The following is an 18,769-nucleotide window of genomic DNA, read 5'->3' as shown; positions in this document are numbered from 1 at the left end:
TATCTCCTATTCTGATTTTTTTCTTCTGTTGTGGGCATGTTCTTTCTTCCTCCCCTTTGCTCCTTCTCCTCTGGCTCCAGTTTTCTTCCCTAGTTGCTATTCTGTACATCCAAATATATTTTGTATATGGATGTACACAATTAAATTCTGTGCTGCTAGAGCCTTTTCGTTCTGTGGTTACTAGTGTGGCCAGTGTAGATCGTCCTAATTATATACAACTAAGTACCAGCTTAGCTGAAGTCAGAAAGCTCCGTGCCTGTACTCTGGCCTTTTGTTTAGCTGCCTTTCCCTAGGCTGCTATTAATCTTTCCAGTGAGGCAAAGGATGACACCCATTTCACATGAAGTGAGTTGCTCAGAATATCACACAGATAAGAATGGATGAGCTTGGATCTCCAGACTTCAAAATGACCATTTCAGTGTGAATGGTTTTGATGAGAAATTATTTTTTGATTAATTATATCTTATAAAATGAAAAATTTTTTATACCTTATAATTTCAGGGGAAATCAGCTTTGTGGTCACATTTAATTCAGTTTCAGGACAGAGAAGAGAAGCAAGAGCACCTTGCAGAATCGCCAGGTGAGAGTTCATTGATTATTTCTACAGAACTGGCAGCAGTAGAACCTGTGAAGAATCAATACCATTTGGCTTTGTCTTTACCTCTCTCTCAGGCTGAAACTTACCCATCTTGCCAGTAGTGAGATAAAGTAGAAGAAGCAATATTACTTACTAGCTGTGAGACCTTGACCTTTCTGATCTTCAGCTTCCTTATCCACAGGATAAAGGAACTAATATTAAGCTATGTAAAACTATGATGTTAAGATAACATGTGGAAACCCCTAATGAATTGTAAAGGATCATACAAGTATACCTTAACTCTCACCAGTGTTAAGGTGTAGTATATACTGGATTTTTTTCTTAAAGAGGTTTTATAACCATCATTAATAATCTTTCACAGAAAAAAACATGTATGTATATGTCTCAAAAGTCTTCAGGAGTCAGATTTCTTCAATTTATCCTAAGACATCACATGTTAGAAGTGTTAGTATACTTTTACTAATTAGAGTTACATAGAGTTTCTAGATGTGCTGCCTTCTATGTATTTTTCTTTATGTAAAATAACTATCTAGGGTTGCCTGGGTGGCTCAGTTGGTTAAGCAACTGCTTTTGGCGCCTGGGATCGAGCCCCACCTCGGGCTCCCTGCTTGACGGGTAGCCTACTTCTCCCTTTCCATAGCTTGTGCTCTCTTGATCGCTCACTCACTCTCTCAAGTATATAAAATCTTTAAAAAATAATAAATAAAATAACCATCTAGTTCACAAAAAGCAGTAGTAATGGTGGAAAGCTAATAAGAGATAAAATGTTTTATAGTGAATCAGCTATTTGGAAACCTTTTCTAAAATAATGGGTTATTTTAGATATTCAGAAATATTTAAATATTTTTTAAAATATTTTTAAAAACTCATAAGCCAACCACCAGCTTAAGTATTGCAAATATGATTGAAGCATACCCTATTTCCATTCCCTCATTGCAATACTACCCTAAATATGGTATTTATTGTTGGAAACCTCGTTTTTAAATGTATTTGCTGAGACAACTAGGAATGTGAATTTGATACTAGATTATCCTGGAGCTCCACTAAAGAGAATATCAAGGTCCTAATGTCCTAAGATATAATTATATTTGTAAAGATTGAGATTAAATTTAAAAGCATTTTCTAGTATCCATCTCTTTGCCCCATTTTCTGTTGAAAAAAGTAAAAATGCATTGGTGTATGCCCTATCTCTGTCATTTACTTACGTTTATAGAAAATTTAGCTGTTCGGATCATAAAACCGTAACCAAGGTAGCTTACCCTAATTAGAAAAAATAAATTCCTAGGAAGTAATAGCCATTTGTAGGATGAAATTTTGGAAAACTGAGCCTAGTTAAGGCAGGGAGATGGAAACATTTGGCTCTTTTGCCAAATGAAGCATGCGAGAATGTGCCCACCTGTTAGAGTGAGCAGCTGCCAGGCAACACCAGCAATTTCATGGCTTTGGCTGGTCAAGTGGTGGGTGGTTGAGGTAGCGACCAGAGACTCAGCTGTTTGCAGTGGCCTTTTATTGGCCAGTAGTAGGACCAGCAAAACTCTGAAGTCAAGGCTAAGAAGTATCAAATGTGTTAGAGCCTCATGTAGTCACTATTTATGCTGCACTGTCAAGTGTTGATGAAAGGCTAGTGACAAAACAGTGAACACACACAAAGTATGAACACAGGCTAAATATTTTACTGGTCCTAAGTAGGATTAATGTAAGCCATGAAGCTTTTGGAATCAAATTTACTGTCTGTAGGAAGGGTGGGTTTTATTATAAATATTGCTGTAACACTTCTGATGATTCAGCCCACGAAGTTAGGATTTTAAAATATGACAGTGTGAAATATATATAAAAACACTAACTTGAAAATAAAATATTTCATTATCGAGAAGCAGTGTGTTCTAATTATATGGAAATTAGCAGTTATTGACTTTTCTGCTTTTAAATCTGGGTGGATTTTTTTCCCAAAAAATACTCTTGTTTACCAACTGTTAAGCATCCTAATTAATGACAGTAAACAGTCTGTATTCTCATATTAAGGGGAGATCCTCTATGTACTTAGAAATTCACAGTAGGTTTGAACACACGGCTGTTACTAACATTCAACCAGGATGAGACTCGATGATAGATCATTACTGTTACTTCAGAAGCAACACTAAACAGGTGTCAGAGACATTTTAAGGGTTGTAGACAAATGGAAAAAGTCTTTCTTAGCAAGAAAACCATAGCAGGGTAGATTATCTTAATTTTTTAAAATAGACTTTATCTAAATTTTATTTAACTTCAATTAAATCCACTAAATTTTAAGTGGATTTTTAAATCACTCCTTGGCAAGGAGTGGAGGAAGATGCAGGAGAGAGTGGAAATACTGCTTTTAAATGGTTATTCTGGGTCTAGCTCAAGAATTTTGAGATACTCTTCAATTATCTTCATCAAGATTTTTCTATTAAAGAGGTGCTTGTGTGGCTCAGTCAGTTAAGCATCTGCCATCAGCTCAGGTCTTGGTCCCAGGGTACTGGGATAGAGTCTTGCTTTGGGCTCCCTCCTCAGCAGAGAATTTACTTCTCCCTCTCACTCTGCCCTTCCCCCTGTTCATAGGCTCAGGCACACACATGCTTGCACTATCTCTCGCTCGCTCTCTCCATCTCAAATAAATCTTTAAAACATTTTTTCTGTTAGGGGCACCAGGCAGTTGGTAGAGAGTATGTAGCTCTTGATCTCAGGGTTGTGAGTTGAAGCCCCACATTGAGTATAGAACTCACTTTAAAAAAAAAGTTTTCTATTAATCGCTTACTTGCCTGTAGACTCTAGATGATTCTATAAAAACAATATATACAGTCTCTGCTCTGCAAACTTACTGTGTAGCAGCTTTGATTCAGGCAGATACACAAAAGGAGTTTCTGCAGCTAAATATTAAGTCTACAAGTGTTTATGTTGAAGGAGAAAGTGGCCTATTATATTTGAGTGTGTTGAAATAAATAGTAATATATGCTTGCATTTAAGTGGTGTATAAATTTCTCTTCTGGAGTAGATTCCATGGAAACCTTCTCAGAGTTTAGATCTCTAGGTGAAATGTATGGCTTCACGCATTAAATACTTTCTGCTCACAGGCTTCTGAACTGTTCCCTCCAAAGTCACTAATAAACTACTGTATTGCTTTCCTGGCTGTCGTATTAAAGTACCACAAACTAGGTGCCTTACACAACAGAAATTTATTGTTTCACAGTTCTGGAGGCTAGAAATCCAAAATCAAGGTGTCAGCAGGGGTGGTTTCTTCTGAGGGTTGTGAAGAAAAACCTGTCCTCCGCTCCCCCTCCTAGCTTCTGGTCATCTCAGAAATGTCTTGGGCTTTAAGTGGCATATTCCACATGTCTTCACATCGTCTTTTCTCTACTCATGTCTATCTTTGTACCCAAATTTCCCTTTTATAAGGTCACCAGTCACATTGGATTACGGTACACCCTCATGACCTCATCTTAACTTGATCATCTACAAAGAACCTATTTCCAAATAAGGTCAAGTTTTACAGGTCCTGGGAGATAGAACTTCTACATCTTCTTGGGGGACATAATTCAAATCATAATAACTACTATTGCCTACTCCCCTGTCAAACTCCAGCTATCGGATTAGCAGATTATTCACAAATCTCTTTCTCTGGCCCTAGTTCCTATGCATCCATCCTAATGGCCCAGAGGGACCTCAAATTCAGCACATCTGAAAACAAACTAATTGTCTCAGCACCTCTCCCTCGGTCCCTATTAGGCTTTCTCCCTTCTCTCCATGTTATTTAATGTCATCAGACTCTTCTCTCAAGTTTAGAAGCTAGAAAGTCATTTATAATATTAACAGCCCACTGGACATGACATCAGAATACTCTGCCCCTTTTGATGAGTATATACAATTGAACAGGATTCTTCACTTCTTTGAGCCTCACTTTCTTCATTGGCAACATTAAGATTAACAAATCCAAAGGAAAGTAATAACTCAATGAGATTATTTTTATTAAATCATTTTATATTTATACTTAATTTTTTTTTTACTCTTGAGTCTTGCTCACTTTCTAAATCAAGTCATGAAGTTCTGTGTCTTTTCCCACTACGTATTTATACTCTTTGTTCTCTCTGGCTGGCACAGTCTTAGTTCATCCATAAACTGGCCTTTGAAATAACTTCTAGCTCATCTCCCTTATTTCTCTTATACCATCTTACTGTCACTGTTTGATAACTTAACTAAAAAGCACTCAGGAGCATAGCATTCTTTTCAGAATCCTCTCCCCCTTCCTAGGAATTCTACAGATTTCTCACTTGTCATTTGAGGCTCTGCCGCCATCTGGCCCTAAATAGTCTCATCTTCCTCCATGAATATTTGTTGACATATATGTGGTATGGAGCCTCCACCAGGCCCTGTGGGTATTCTAAAAAAGGATGTGACTGAGCCTCAAGAGGCATATAGTTTAATAGCAGGAGAAAGGTTAAATTATGCTAAGTTTATATTAGATGTTCAGTTTCACAGGTCCTGTTAGAGAGAATAACCTCTAACAGTGTACCTTGGAAAGAGAGCATATTCAGGAAAGATTTCACAGAGAGACAAAATTAAAGCTGAGTTTCGGGGATCCCTGGATGGCTCAGCGGTTTGGCCCCTGCCTTTGGCCTAGGGCGTGATCCTGGAGTCCCGGGATCGAGTCCCACATCGGGCTCCTTGCATGGAGCCTGCTTTTCCCTCTGCCTGTGTCTCTGCTTCTCTCTCTCTCTCTCTCTCTCTCATGAATAAATAAATAAAATCTTAAATAAAGCAAGCAAGCAAACTGAGTTTCATTTTATTTACTGAGAACTTACTTTGTGCCAGGCACTATTTTCTAAGTGCTTTTGCATCTATTTGAATAAGGCACGTATTAATTCTGATTCCAATTTGCAGATGAGAAAATAGACCATGAAGAGGTTAAACAGCTCACCAAAGTCAATGAGCTGCTAAGTTATCTGTAGAGTTTGAGAAAGCCATGTTCTTAACTACTGGCTAGAGTGCTCCCAATCTAAAATGCTAATAAATAGGCTATAAACAAGGAGAAAGATAGAGGAGTGTTAAAGGGTGAGCTAAAGACCTTTAACAGGTTGCAGGAGACATGAAAAAAGTACATCACATGTTTAAGAGACATTGATCAGGGAAGAATGGGGGAAATAGGGTTCCAAAATAAAATTCCCAGGGCAGCCTGGGTGGCTCAGCAGTTTAGCACCACCATCGGCCAGGGCATGATCCTGGAGACCTGGGATCAAGTCCCATGTCAGGCTCCCTGCATGGAGCCTGCTTCTCCCTCTGCCTGTGTCTCTTCCTCTCTCTTCTCTCTTTCTCATGAATAAATAAATAAAATCTTTAAAAAAAAAAAAAGAATTCCCAGAAAATGCTTAGGTCTATGAATGCTCTTCTTATGGATGCTGCCACTCTTTCATTGTCAGGCTCCTCTTTTATCAATTAAGTGTCTTGCCTGCTCTCTGCTGCTTCCAGAGGCACGACTCCTTCTCGTTGTTTTGTCTCCCTCTAGCCAAGTTGCTGATTATGGTTTCACTTCCTTTCTCCTGCCTCATAATCTTTTTTTCTCTTTTCCCTCTTTCAACCTATTATCACTGATACGGCCCTCTTTCATGCCATCTAATCATCTGGAGTGTAGAAGTGTTCTCTGAACTATTTCACTTTCTCATCCAAACAGAGAGATGTACTTTCATTAACAACACACTTAAATAGTGAGAGTCTTGGGACACCTGGCTGGCTCAGCAGTTGAGCATCTGCCTTGGCCCAGGGCATGATCCTGGAGTCCCGGGATCGAGTCCTGAATCGGGCTCCCTGCAAGGAGCTTGCTTCTCCCTCTGCCTATATCTCTGCCTTTCTCTCTCTCTCTGTGTCTCATTAATAAAAATATTTTTTTTAAATGGTGAAAGTCTCAGACAGGAAGATTAATCTAGCATATTCCCTGCAAATCTCTGGAACAGTTTCCTTGGTGCCTGTTACCTCCTAGGTATCAAGATAAAACAGTGCTTTTAATAACCCATTGAAAACTCCATCTGAAACTGCCATGACAAATGGCCCATTTATCACCCACCTGGTGTGGAAGGCCCTCAAAAGAACTGCCTTTAGGTTGGCCTGGCCACAGTCTCTTTGTCCTGGCAGCCCTGTCCATACTCATTCATACCTGCCAAGTATTAGCCTAGCCTTTTTCACCAGCTGCAGAAACGTGCAGATCCTAATATAACAGAATGTACAGTGCCAGCTTTAAACATACCTGTGTGTTTCCACACTATACCCTAGCCCCTCTAAAGTAGAGGGAGAAAGTGGGATACCTGGGTGGCTCAGCAGTTGAGCGTCTGCCTTTGGCTCAGGGCGTGATCCCAGTGTCCAGGATTGAGTTCTGCATCAGGCCCCTTGTGGGGAGCTTTGCTTCTCCCTCTGACTCTCTCTGTGTCTCTCTTGAATAAATAAATAAAATCTTTAAAAAAAATAAAAACTGAGAAATGTGGGTTTAATATACAGTAAAGCCTACCTCTTAAATTCTAATGCTAACAGTGTATTTGTTAAGTGTGATGTTGCAATTTAGTTTTCATTTACAGATAGGAAAATGGAGATAAAGTACAGAGATACAGAACTCCACACCATCTCATTTAAAATGAGATTGAGCACTCCAACTTTATACGTTAGCTAACAATTGATTGCTTAGTTATTGCTATAAAAGGGAACAATCTTCCCTTTTACAAATGTTAACCATTCAAGGTCCAAAGAAAATGACTCATAGACATTATACTTGTGAATGTCCACTTAGATTACTCACTTTGCATGATGTTTATTCTATACTTTGGATTCTGAACTTTGAAGTAGAAATTTACCAGGCTGGAGAGCCCAGACTCAGATTTTCCATTTTAAACACTCTTTCACAATATAAGGAAATTATATGATTGCTTTCTTGCAGTTACCCAGAGATTATTAGAATGAATAACTTTAGAAAATGACTGGTCCTCATGGCCAAAATTTGCACACATTGCATTATTTGCTAAGTGGGCTTTTATGATTCATTTTAAATTTCCAAATGCAGCCCCTGATTAAGTAGAAAGAAAATAGCTGTTTTACTGTATTAATAAAGTAACAACATTCAGGGGGAAAAGTTTGAGCTTTTCTGTTGTCTTTAAAATTTGTTCTTTTCAAGGTAATTTTAAAGTATTTATTTATAGAATGTGAACCATGTAGATATTTTTTTTGTCCTTGCTATTATTTTTCTAATACTTTGCTGATATTTTTTTACATAGTTGCCCTTGGACCAGAAAGAAGAAAATCTGACTCAGGAGTTATGTTGCCAACACTCAGGGTCTCTCTTATCCAAGACATGAGGTATATATATATATATATATATACACACATATATGCACTTGAAGATAATTGTCAAATATTTATGGCTTTCACTTACATTGCTCAATTAATTATGACTATGTGTATTTTTTGCTTACATATTCTGAAGAAAACATTTTTTGTAATCTTGCTTATTTTGTTTTTATACTATTATTTTTTCCCTGACATTAAATTCAAAGGGAAAATGGAACTGAGAAGAGTTTTAAAGTAGCTAAATTATTTTATAATTTCTTTTGTTCAGTTTTTTAAAACCTCCTTAAATACTTGCTGCCCACAGACACAGACCAAAAAAAAAAAACTGCAAATGATGACAGGTTACTTGGCAGAAAGATTACTGTCAGGTAGGTTTAATTTTAAGCAAATGCAAATCTGAGAATTACCATTTGCAATTTTTGGTCTTAGAAATTGTTAGAAAGCATGGAGATATATAAAATAGATTTACTGAATGAGGAAGACATGCTTTTTGTCTTTTAAATATTTTAGGTACAATACTTAGCTCTTAAAATATGTAGATTTAAAGTCAATGTTAAACCTCAGAACTCTTAACTTTCCTTTTATGGTTTATTGCTTTCGTAATATTAATTATCGAAGTTTATTTGGTTTGTTAGATACTTGCAACTGAAAAGCATAGCTTTTAAGAGTGGCAGCTTGGTATAGCTGCCTACAGAGGTTGCTGTTTCAGCTCTGCCATGCACTAACTATGGCCCCAGGCAATTACTTATACTCCCAGTTTTCTCACTTGTAAAATGGGATAATAATAGTCTTTCTTTCAAAATGTTGGTATAAAGATTTAGTGAGGGGCACCTGGGTGGCACAGTTGTTTAAGCGTCTGACTCTTGGTTTCAGCTCAGATCATGATCTCAGGGTCATGTGGGGGCCCAGTGCAGAGTCTGCTTGTCCCTCTCCCTCCCCTCTCTTCCTCCCCCATCTGTGCACATGCACTCTCTCTCTCTTTTTCTTTCTCTCTCTTTCAAGTAAATAAATCTTTTGTAAAATAAAATGAGGTAATGTAAAGAACCTAAAATAGGGCAGCCCGGGTGGCTCAGTGGTTTAGCGCCGCCTTCAGCCCAGGACCTGATCCTGGAGACCTGGGATCGAGTCCCACGTCAGGCTCCCTGCATGCAGCCTGTTTCTCCCTCTGCCTGTGTCTCTGCCTCTCTCTCTCTCTCTCTCTCTCTCTCTCTCTCCTCTCTTCTCTCTCTCTCTCTCTCTCTCTCTCTCTGTGTCTCTCATGAATAAATAAGTAAAAAGAACCCAAAATAGGCCTAGAAACAAATGTGTATTATTACTCAAGCATGTGCATACATATATATTTATTTCTGCTTCTGACTTTATTTATATGTGTATATATATTTTTACATACTACACAGACATTTATTTTTAAACCATGAATTCATAAGGATATTTAGGATTCCGATTCAATACTACAGGGATCTGTTCTCTTATTTGTAATTTCTCTCTCCAATCATAAAAAACTTGGCTTTTATTATCTATAATATATTTCCTTATATGTGCAACCCTCGTATACCCATAAGAGTTTCAGAATTACTAACCTATATCCCTATAAGAAACAGAAGCAAGTTTACTAAATAGGCACAGTGTTTGTGTATTTCTATGCATATTGGTTACTAAATACCTTCCTCCAATGAAAATGGATAGAACTACAACCAAGAAAGTATGAATTTTATTGCATATATATTAAAAACAAACAAAACAAAACAAAAAAAAAAACAACCAGAATATAAGGAGAGCCAAAAATGGAATACAGACTTAACACAAATGAACCTAACTGTATTACAAATGAATAATATAACCACACTGAAGGGAGTGAAGGAAAAAAAGAATACTTCTAAATTCTAGAAACCAGTAGTTTTGCATTTTCACAAACACACACTCATGATACAGAACAGTTCCATCATCCCAAAATTCCCTTGTGCTACTTCTTTTGAGTCATTTCTTCTCCCCCAGTTTCCTGCCCCTGTCATTCACTGATATATTTCCAAGCTCTTCCCACTGAGAGGGCCTAAAAGTAGTAATACCCCAAAATAGCAGTGAGCTCACCTAGCACCCACATAGTGGTTCCTAAATACTTTCCTTCAGTGAAAGAAATTGGAGATCCTTAGAGAAGTGATTTATTCCAGGCCTGGGAAATGGAAAATACAGGATGAAGCTAGTGAATCTTTAGTGTCAAAAAAGTCAGTAAGTACTCAGAAAGGGACATGATGCAATAAAGACACAAGAGCCAGCCTAAAAGAGCTCCCAGTGGCCAAATCTGAAACAGTTTGAACAACAGAATAACAGTAGTACTGCTGGAGTATATCGCATATAGTAAAATAAATATCCATGAGTCTATTATGATATAAAGAACTAAGTAAATAAATGGGAGTAACAGGATAGCTCTTTTGTACAGAAGCCTTCCAGTTAATAAATGTAGAACAAAGAAAAATTTATGGATGAAGGTTTAAAGTGAAACCAGGACATTTGTGTGGTCTCAAAATATTTCCCACAAGAATTTATTAATTATAAGGGAAAAAATAATCTTACAGTAGAGAAACCCAGCAGCAGACACCACCTTAACCAAGTGATCAGGGACACCTGCGTGGCTCAGCAGTTTGGCACCTGCCTTCGGCCCAGGGCATGATCCTGGAGTTCTGGGATTGAGTCCCACATTGGGCTCCCTACATAGAGTCTGCTTCTCCCTCTCTGCTTGTGTCTCTGCCCGTGTGTGTGTGTGTGTGTGTGTGTGTGTGTGTGTGTGTGTGTCTCATAAATAAATAAATAAAATCTTCAAAACAAAACAACAATAAAAAAACCCAAGTGATCAAAGTTTAACGTAATAAGACATGACACCACGTACTCCCAGATATGATACACCAAAAAGAATAAATCACTTCTGCAGTATTCTTGTCATAATTCTAGTCATAACTTCAATCTAATCATGAGACTACATCAGAAATATCCAAACCAAGGGGCATTCTACAAAATAATTGACCAATACTCTTAAAAAATGTCAATGTCATGAAAGATGGGGAAAGACTAAGGAACTATCACGGACTGGAGAAGACTAAAATGACAAGCAAATGCAATATGGGATCCTGCATTGGATTCTGGAACAGAAAAGGAAGTAAGAGGGAAAGCTGGTGAATTAGTCTGTAGTTCAGCTAATAGTATTGTACAAACATTCATATCCTAGTTTGGTTATGTACGATGTTAACATTAGGGGAAGCTGGGAATACAGGAACACTCTATACTTCTTTTACAATATTTTTGTGAGGCTAATTATTTAAAAATAAAACATATACTGTGTTTAATGTGTGTGTTTAAACCAGGTCTGGTAAAAAGGAAATGTATAGGAACTGTTACACAGACAGACAGGCATAGATAGCTTATTTGTACCTCGAGGGTACAATTCTTGGTACACTGCTGCTCACCTGTTCCCACTGAATGTTTGATCAATGAACTGTCACCTCTCTAATCTAAGCCCAATAATTTCTCACCTGGATTACATCACGGTTCCAATCTTTCATTGCTTGCCCTACTGTAATTCACCCTCCCCATAGGTAATATGGTGATCTTAGAGAATAAAATCCAAATCCCTTGCTCTGTTTGGCAGAGCCTACTTGATCTCACAGCGTTATCTTCTACTCTTCCACCTCCTACCACTTCTTTGGTTCCTCTAGCATGCCTTCCTTGCTTCCTGGCCTGGAGCCTTTTTCTACTTGTTCCCTTCACCTGATAGCTTTCCTCTAATACCTGCCCCAAAAGAATTTCCACAGGCCAAACCTCCTTCTTGGCATTTGCATCTTAGTTCTAATGTTGCTTCCTCCAAGAAGCCAGCCCAGAGCACCTGTTATGAAGCAGCTACCCAGTCTCTCTCTTTCACACCGCTATTTTAATCGCCCCCCCCCCCCATAACAGTTGAGTTTGGTTTTTTGTTTTTTAGGATTTTTTATTTATTTATTCATGGGAGACACACAGAAAGAGAGAGAGAGAGAGGCAGAGATACAAGCAGAGGGAGACGCAGGCCCCATGAAGGGAGCCTGACGTGGGACTCGATCCCGGGACTCCAGGATCATGCCCTGGGCCAAAGGCAGGCACTAAACCACTGAGCCACCCAGGGATCCCCTGAGTTTGCTTTTCTGACATTATTTGTAAATTTCATGAGCAAGGGCAATTTATCAGACATGTAAAACTGTTGAATTGCTAGTGTTAATGGAGTCCAACACATAATTGGTGCTCCATTAATTGTTAAATGAAGGATTCGCCTATTTTAAGCTCCATGAGTGTTCATGACGGGTGTGGGTGTGGGTGCATGCACACGCGTGCATGTGCACTCATGCATGCACTCATCTAACATTTTTGCATATATCTTTATATCTTTACCTGATTCAACTGGCCAAACTGCTGTTAAATTATTTTGGTTACAGTTTCAAAGCTTTAGAAAGGTGGTTGATTGCTGAGAAACATTTTACTAACCAATTAAAATTTAGAATATAGAAGAAGTCATATTGCTTCTTAGCTTATTTTTACGGATATGAATCTCAGGCCCAGGCAGGTTAAGTCTAAGACCATATTGCCAATTTATAGCAGAAATGGAACTAGAACTAAGATTTCCTGAACATAGCTCAGATCTCCTTCTAACTAGATGTAAAAATTGATGTCCTGTGGAACTTAATACTTAAGGGTTACTTTGGCTTTCAGTTTTCAGTCTTTGTCTTATAAAAAAATCTGAAGACCCATGAGTATCCTCAAGTGATGTTTTGACCAAATGTTAGATGTTTTTAATAAAACTTGATTGGTTAGCAGGGTACCTGGCTGGCTCACTCAGTAGAACATTCAACTCTTGATTTTGGGTCCTGACTTTGAGCCCCATGTTGGGCATAGAGTTTACTTTATTTTTTTTTTTTTTTTTTTTTTTTTTTTTTTTTTTTTTTTTTTTTTTTTTTTAGAGTTTACTTTAAAAAGAAAAAAAATTGTTTGATTTGCTTTCAAAAAGTGTTTAGTAAGGTGAAAGACATTGCCAAGAAAAGACTTCTCGTGGTTTTTCCCTAACGTTTTATCAAAAACAATTTTAACCATCCAACAAAGAACAGATTTTATAATGAACACAGTATACCCACCACTTAGATTCTACCATCTTTCTGTGGCTTTTTTTTTTTTTTTAAGATGTATTTATTTGAGAGAGTAAGAACAAGCACATATGTGAGCAGGGGAGAGGCAGAGGGAGAGGGAGACAAGCAGACTCCTTGCTGAGTGGGGAGCCTGATACAGGCCTCCATCCTAGGACCCAGAGATCGTGAGAAGAGCCAAAATCAAGAGGCGGACGCTTGACCAACTGAGCCACCCAGGCACTCCTTTTTTTAAAAATTGTGGTAATGGTAAAAAAAAGAATTAAACTTTTCCAGTTGTAACAAGTACAGAGAGAAGAGTACAATGCTAAGCAAAATAAGGCAGTCAGAGAAAGACAAAAATACCATAGGATTTCACTCATATGTTAAATTTAAGAAACAAAACATGAACAAAAGGGGAAAAAAGAGACAAGCCAAAAAAAACTAGACTCAACTATGGAGAACAGATGGTTAACAAAGGAAGATGGATGAGAGGATGGGTGAAACAGGTGAAGGGGATTAAGAGGACACTGATCATGATGAGCACTAAGAAATGTATAGAATTGCTGAATCATCATAGGGTACACCTGAAACTGATACAACACTGTATATTAGCTTTGAATTGTAAGAAAAAATACATAGATAATAATTATGTATGTATAAAAATAAAACTTACCATTAAGTACATTCACATTATTGTGTGACTATCACCACTGTCCATCTCCAGAACTCTTTTGGTGTTTTGTTTTGTTTTGTTTTTTAAGATTTTATTTATTTATGAGAGACACAGAGAGAGAGAGAGACACACACACAGGCAGAGGGAGGAGAAGCAGGTTCCACACAGGGAGCCTGACATGGGACTTGATATCGGGTCTCCAGGATCAGGCCCTGGGCTGAAGCAGCGCTAAACCGCTGAGCCACCAGGGCTGCCCATCTCCAGAACTCTTATGTCATCCCAAACTGAAATTCCGTGTCCATTAAACAATAATTCCCCTTTCTCCCTTCTCCCCCAGCTACTAGTACCTACTGTTTGGTTTTTTGTCTCTGTGAATTTGACTATTTTAGATAGCTCATTTAAGTGGAGCCATGCTTTTTGTATCTGGTTTGTTTCACTTAGTATTGTACTTTTTTAAATGTTCGTTATCAGATGTTTGTAATGTTTATCCATGATGTAGTATGTGTCAGAATTTCCTTTTTTGGGTAAGAATTCCATCATATATATGTATGTGTGTATATATATATATATGTGTGTGTGTGTGTGTGTGTAATCCATTATCTATCAGTAGACATTTGGGTTGTTTCTATCTTTTGGCTATCGTGAATACTGTGAATATGAGTATACACGTATCTGTTCAAGTCCCTGCTTTTAGTTTTTTTGGGTAAATACCCAGAAGTGAAATTACCTGGTCATGTAGTAATTCCATGTTTAATTTTTTGAAGAACCACCATACTCTTTTTCCACAGCAGCTGTACCACTTTACATTCCTACCAGCAATGCACAAGGGTTCAATTTTTCCACCTCCTCACCTGCACTTGTTATTTTCTGGATTTTTTTGACAATAGCCATTCTGATGGGTGTGACTTCCAGTTTCTTTTGGTATACATAGCAGCACTCTTTCCAGGTCTTCATAGACCATATGGTAGAGTCTCTTCAGCTTTCTGAGCTCAGAAACCAAATAATTAGTAAGTCAAAATAGTCAGACTCTAAGATACTGAGTCCTACTAAGACATTTCCTTCAAATACCTAAGAGAGATGTAAAAGTAAGGGGCTAGAGTTCAGTCATCTGTCAACTCTGGTCACATCTATGACCAGGTAAGAGAGAATCACAGGAAGCCAATGAAACCAAAACATTATTTCCCTAACCAGGTGACTTGATATTCTTTCACTGATATGGATGTTCTCTACCTGGAAGCTAGATAAAAATCAGAAGACTGCTATCTTCAGAAGCAGAGATGTGAAAGCCTAATCACCCAGCTCTGCACTAGTGATCCTCATGTTCATGGGACTGATACCTCAAGAAGCCGTGAAGAAAACACTGTCCGTGGTTGTTTCTCCCTTTTCTCTGCTTCCATTCTCCCCATTTAAGATGATATTTTATATATTGTTTTTCTTATTCAAGATCTGTTTACTTCAGAGTTTTAATTCCCAGTGGACAGGATTATTTTCCTATTACCAGGTTTTTGACAAGTGCTTCATTTTAGTCCTTAATCATTACCTGGATACTGATATATATGTTTTTCCTTCAAGAAAACACCCAAGTGATATCCTAAACGTCGATTTTTTTCAGTCCAGACAATTTAAGAAAAAACTTTCCAAGATTAGTGTACCTTTCTGAGTCAGTGTTGTCTTTTGAGTATATGTCTCTGTTGGTACCTCCTATCTTTCTAGGTTTATCTCTTGAGGCAAAAATGCGCTGGCACTTTGAGTCCTCATAGTTGTCAAGAGTCTCGGCACCAGATTGCTCACTTAGCTTTGAGTCTAGGACAGATATACATAAAGGCTGTCCCCTTTGTATTAGAATCTTAGACAACTCCCCAAGACCTTTTTAGATGCCAACTATCACAAAACTGTCAGTTATAGAATGATTTTTTTGTTCCATAGAGAAAGGCTGGGGATAGTAAATAATTGTAAAGATTATCTACATTTAAAGGAGATTATCATGATGTTGCCAATATTACAGTTTCTTTCCAGAGTAGCCATGTACATACATGTCATCAAACAGAACTTTTATTCTTAATGGCAATGTAATTCAGGTTGAGGGGCACAGTAGAACATCACATGACCAAGGAGACTGAATACTGTAATCCAAGTCTAGGTATTCTATGTAAACAAATGAACAGGATGCTAAGTAAATCCTAGAAAAATTCCTTTTATAAAGATGGAAATCAATTACCTAAGGGTAAAGTTGCTAGTTCCACCTTTTTACTAATAATGTGTGCACTAATAATGTGCTTATGAGCATCTGGCTTTATTCTACAGTAAAATTAAGTTATTATGATTGATTTTGTTACCCTAGGAAGAAATATTTTGAGGAATTTTTATGTCTGTACAGAATATGAACTTAAACTAAAATTGGCTAATCTAATTTATTAGATTTCTCTACTAAATAATACTTGCTTAAGTGGATGAATGAATGCATAATACTGGGTTTTGTTAATGATACAGTGAGGTAAGCATTGGTTTTGGATTCAGGAAATGTAACTCCAAATTTAGAGATGCTACAACTCTTAGAAACCTTTTGGTTTTAGGGAACAGCCCATTCAAACCCACTTCAGTAAAAAAGGATGAATTTATTGAAGATACATGAGCGTGTCTTCCAGAACCCAGGAACAGGAACTGTAGCTCCTAACAGTCTTGTCACAGATTACTCTCATTGTCTCACTGGAAGCAAATTGTCACTATTTATCCCTTCACATCTGTTCTTCCCCTCCCTTCCCCTTTCTTTCTGTTTTATTGTGCATATGCTTGTCCAAGCCCTGGCTCTAACAACATTTCTTATTTTTAGCACTTAACAAAAACTAACTTGGTTTTCTTCCAGTATACTAATGCCTAGTTTCTGAGAGAAAATCTAGTGGGCTCAGATCAGATCCTCTTATTCAGTCCATTCTAGCTAAAGGATTAAGATCATGGGGCCATAGGTCATAGTGGTAAATAGAGTTGTGTCTTCTGGGTATGGAAGGGGAACTTCTCCAAGAATGTGAGTGTGAGGAAAAAGTAACTGGTAGAAGATGGATGACATCTCTAGAATAATACATATTATTTCTGTGACCTTGAGTGGATCACTTAGTCTCAATTACTCTGTTTTCTCATTCTTAAAGTGAAATAATGATGATCTCCCTCTTACTAGTTTTTGTGATAATCAGATAAGACAAAGTACCTAGAAACTATTTTTAATTAGAAAGTTTTGTAGCAGGGTTAGAAATAAATCAAGTAGGGATCCCTGGGTGGCTCAGCAGTTTAGTGCCTGCCTTTGACCCAGGGCGTGATCCTGGAGTCCCGGGATCAAGTTCCGCATCGGGCTTCCTACGTGGAGCCTGCTTCTCCTTCTGCCTGTGTCTGTGCTTCTCTCTCTGTCTCATGAATAAATAAATAAAATATTTAAAAAATAATAATTTTTAAAAAGAAATAAATCAGGTAAATAAGTTATTTAAGCCATACCATATATGCTTTTCTGTGAATTAACAGGAAGTTAATACTTGTATACTAATATATTGAATTCGATTATAGTTATCTATAATAAATTATTCTAGTTAAAGGCAGATTCAGATGGTATAACTGCACAGCAAGTTTTTAATAGATTTGGGTTACAATTTAATAACACATATAAATTGTTTTATTTTTTTATTTTTTATTTTTTTTATTATTTTTTTTAAATTTTTATTTATTTATGATAATCACAGAGAGAGAGAGAGAGAGGCAGAGACACAGGCAGAGGGAGAAGCAGGCTCCATGCACCGGGAGCCCGACGTGGGATTCAATCCAGGGTCTCCAGGATCACGCCCTGGGCCAAAGGCAGGCGCCAAACTGCTGCGCCACCCAGGGATCCCTATAAATTGTTTTAAAGCATAAAGTTAGATACGGATTTACAAAGCTACAGTTTTTGAGCTCCTATTATGTGCTAGGCCCTCTTACAAATAAGGCTGCAAGGCTGCTAAGGAATAATGGGATCCTTTTCCCAGGGAGCTTTTACAAGCTGAGAAAAGTGTATTCCAAGAGAAAAATAGTAAAAGAAATAAGCAGTACATGGCAAATGTAAATTAGACTACAGAATTTCATAAATTGAAGAGGTCATTGAATGCTGTCATGGTCATGGAAAGATATCTAGAAGAAACTGAGATCTGAAACACCAATATAATCAAGTAGGGAAACAAGAAGAAAGTACTTCAGGTAGTGGAATGCAATCTTATGAGTCAGCTGTCTGGAATGGAATTTTTTTGAATAGGAAGATTGTTGAGGGATGCCTGGGTGGCTCAGGGGTTGAACAGCCGCCTTCGGCTCCGCACTTGATCCTGGGATCTCAGGATCAAGTCCCGTGTCAGGCTCCCTGCATGGAGCCTGCTTCTCTGTGTGTCTCTCATGAATAAATAAATAAAATCTTTAAAAAAAAAAAATATGTTGAGGCTGAGGGGTAGTAAGTCTTGAGTGTTGATCCTGCATAGTGCAGGCGGTGTATCTTGTGAGTTTTTGAAGGTTCTGGAACAAAGGAATTATATTGAGGAGACAATATTTTAGTTACTTTCCTGGTACCAGTAAATAAGATGGGTTTGAGGAGAAGAGTCTGGAGGCTTCATCTCCCAATTCTCATGCCTCTTTGCAAAAACAAAAACAAACAAACAAACAAAAACAACTAGCACAAATAATTTTATGATGGGGATGCTGATTGCTACCTAAAATAGACTGTACATTATGTATTCCAGTCTTTCTCATTTTCCTTAACCATAGACAGATTGTTTCTTCAAATTATAATTATTTTTCACTTTGTCATTCTTACCTATCATGATGTCTCCAGATAGTTGTTTAAGGCAAACATAAAACTTACTTCAGTAGATTTTACTGGGTTTTTGTTGTTTTTGAAAGAGAGGTGAGGGTAGGGGCAGAGATAGAGAGATTGTTAAACAGGCTCCACACCCAGTGCAGAGCAGACCTGGGGCTCAATCTCAGGACTCTGAGATCACAACCCGAGCCAAAGAGTCA

At 37.7% G+C, this 18,769-nt stretch overlaps 1 protein-coding gene across 7 annotated transcripts in view; it reads left to right on the top strand.

Annotated features, from left to right (window-relative positions):
* DENND5B (DENN domain containing 5B) overlaps positions 1-18,769 on the top strand; it is a 199,377-nt gene that overhangs the window by 155,017 nt on the left and 25,591 nt on the right. For all 7 annotated transcript variants that reach the window (XR_005380009.1, XM_038577198.1, XM_038577194.1 and 4 more), the window contains 2 exons: positions 502-580; positions 7,867-7,948. Coding sequence is in view for 6 of the 7 variants with exons in the window: in XM_038577198.1 (XP_038433126.1) it covers positions 502-580; positions 7,867-7,948 (161 nt within the window). In the remaining variant the exon portion in view is untranslated. The remainder of the gene's footprint in view (positions 1-501; positions 581-7,866; positions 7,949-18,769) is intronic.

Source organism: Canis lupus, chromosome 27 (assembly GCF_011100685.1).
Source record: "Canis lupus familiaris isolate Mischka breed German Shepherd chromosome 27, alternate assembly UU_Cfam_GSD_1.0, whole genome shotgun sequence".
Taxonomy (NCBI): Eukaryota; Metazoa; Chordata; class Mammalia; order Carnivora; family Canidae; genus Canis; species Canis lupus.
Note: the sequence above shows the minus strand (reverse complement) of the source record. Positions and strands in the feature narration are given on the sequence as shown.